At 42.7% G+C, this 2,304-nt stretch overlaps 1 protein-coding gene across 1 annotated transcript in view; it reads right to left on the bottom strand.

Moving 5' to 3' along the window:
* LOC107284219 (A-kinase anchor protein 1, mitochondrial) overlaps positions 1–2,304 on the bottom strand; it is an 18,043-nt gene that overhangs the window by 4,474 nt on the left and 11,265 nt on the right. The window contains exon 8 of the mRNA XM_015812246.1: positions 377–442. Coding sequence (XP_015667732.1) covers positions 377–442 — 66 coding nt within the window. The remainder of the gene's footprint in view (positions 1–376; positions 443–2,304) is intronic.

Raw genomic sequence — 2,304 nt, forward strand, 5'->3', positions numbered from 1 at the left:
TCTATTGCTGTCCACCCAAAGACACGCAAACTAAAAAAGGAGACCATCTGTCCATCTAACAAACTGGATTGAGAACTGCAGAAAAAAATTGGTGGTGTCCACCTGCAGCCTGGATGACTGGAACAAGGCCAACCAAGAGCAGGCAGGATGTTCAACTAAGATCCAACATCTCTCCAAAGTACAAAGTCTACTTTTTCTATATCTACACAACATCCCCAAAGAACAGCATCCTACTAAGAAGTCTTACTAATGCACATTTTACAAAGGATCTCTCCAGCTTTCTGTTCAAACCACCCAGGTCGTCATAATGAGTGATTCAATTCTGGGATCACTGTGACACATTAAGGACCCAAAATCGATTTGATGGTCTACATACCTCATCTCCTATCATGCTCCACAGTTGTATTAGCGGCAAGCCCGTTGCACTGTCGTAATTTGTAACCTACAAATAGAGAATTAGTTAATACCTACCAGCAGTAAATGCATGGTTGTTATTGGGCACAAAGAATCAAGAACGTTCATAAGGCTGCAGCATAGAAGACTTGTTCAAGCCTATAATCCTCAACTTACAACCACGACTGAGCTCAAAATTTCTGTTGCTAAGCGAGAAATTTGTTAAGTGAGTTTTGCTCCATTTTACAACCTTTCCTTGCCACTGAATCACCGCAGCTGTTAAGTTAGTAACACAGTTGTTAAGTGAATCTGGCTTCCCCATTGACCATGTGAGAAGGTGGCAAAAGGTGATCTCATGACCCTGGGACACTGCAACCGTCATAAATATGAGACAGTTGACACACATCTGAATTTTGTTCACGTGACCAGGGGGATGCTGCAACAATCGTAAGTGTCAAAAATGGTCGTAAGTCACCTTTTTCAGTGCCGTTGTAACTTCAAACAGTCACTAAACAAACTATTGTAAGTCAAGGACTACCTGTACACAACAATCCGGTCAACTAAAGTTCAACACTAAATAGGCACCAGATAAGGATCAATGGAATTTAGGAGGGGTTGGACTTGAGAGTTTTTGTGGGATCACAACTAAACTGATGATGCATTTAGTCCATCTCTCCAGCTCTGCCTGCTCTTCTCCTACCTACAGTTATCCCTTTGAGCTACTATGTTATGTTGCACTATGTTGCAATGGATTGAAAATCTTCCTAGAGCAGGGGTGGGGCTGGCTGGCTCAGGAATTCTGGGAGTTGAAGTCCACAAGTCATAAAAGAGCCAAGGTTCCCCCACCCCTATCCTAGAGGTTACTAAAATCTTTTCATAAAGCTCTGGACAAGAATTTGCCTGGCTCACAATTTATTTATTCATCATATTTAAGAAATGGCATCTCTCTCACAGAGAGACTCTGGGTGGTGTACAATAAAATATTAAAAGCATAAAAAAGAGTATATAAAATTTTAAAAAGGCAGAGTGTGTAAAAAAATGAATTAAAGGGCAGGAGGAGGGCTTGCAGGGTGCTAACGAGCCCCAGGGCTGTGTGGCTCCTTTGTGTGCCCTAAGCAAGACCACTTGTTTTGATGTCTTTACAGAAGGACAAGAAGCAACAGATGGAAACTAATCAAGGAGAGAAGCAACCTAGAACTAAGGAGAAATTTCCTCACAGTTAGAAGAACAATTAATCAGTGGAACAACCTGCCTCCAGAAGCTGTAAATCACACATGTCAAACACAAGGCCCGGGGGCTGGATGCGGCTCGCGAAGTAATAATAATAATAATAATAAAGTTGGAAGGGACCTTGGAGGTCATCGAGTCCAACCCCCTGCCCAGGCAGGAACCCTACACCATTTGAGACAAACGGCTGTCCAGTTTCTTCTTAAAAACTTCCAGTGTTGGAGCATTCACCACTTCTGGAGGCAGGTTGTTCCATTGGTTAATTGTTCTCACTGTCAGGAAGTTTCTCCTTAGTTCTAAGTTGCTTCTCTCCTTGATCAGTTTCCATCCGTTGCTTCTTGTCCTGCCTTCAGGTGCTTTGGAGAATAGCTTGACTCCCTCTTCTTTGTGGCAGCCCCTGAGATATTGGAACACTGCTATCATGTCCCCCCTCGTCCTTCTCTTCGTTAAACTAGACATACCCAATTCCAGCAATCGTTCCTTATATGTTTTAGCCTCCAGTCCCCTAATCATCTTTGTTGCTCTTCTCTGTACTCTTTCTAGAGTCTCAGCATCTTTTTTACATCATGGTGACCAAAACTGGATGCAGTATTCCAAGTGTGGCCTTACTAAGGCATTGTAAAGTGGTATTAATACTTCACGTGATCTTGATTCTATCCCTCTGTTAATGCAGCCTAGCACTGT

Source organism: Protobothrops mucrosquamatus, unplaced genomic scaffold, assembly GCF_001527695.2.
Source record: "Protobothrops mucrosquamatus isolate PMUCROS unplaced genomic scaffold, P.Mucros_1.0 scaffold_59, whole genome shotgun sequence".
Classification (NCBI taxonomy): Eukaryota; Metazoa; Chordata; class Lepidosauria; order Squamata; family Viperidae; genus Protobothrops; species Protobothrops mucrosquamatus.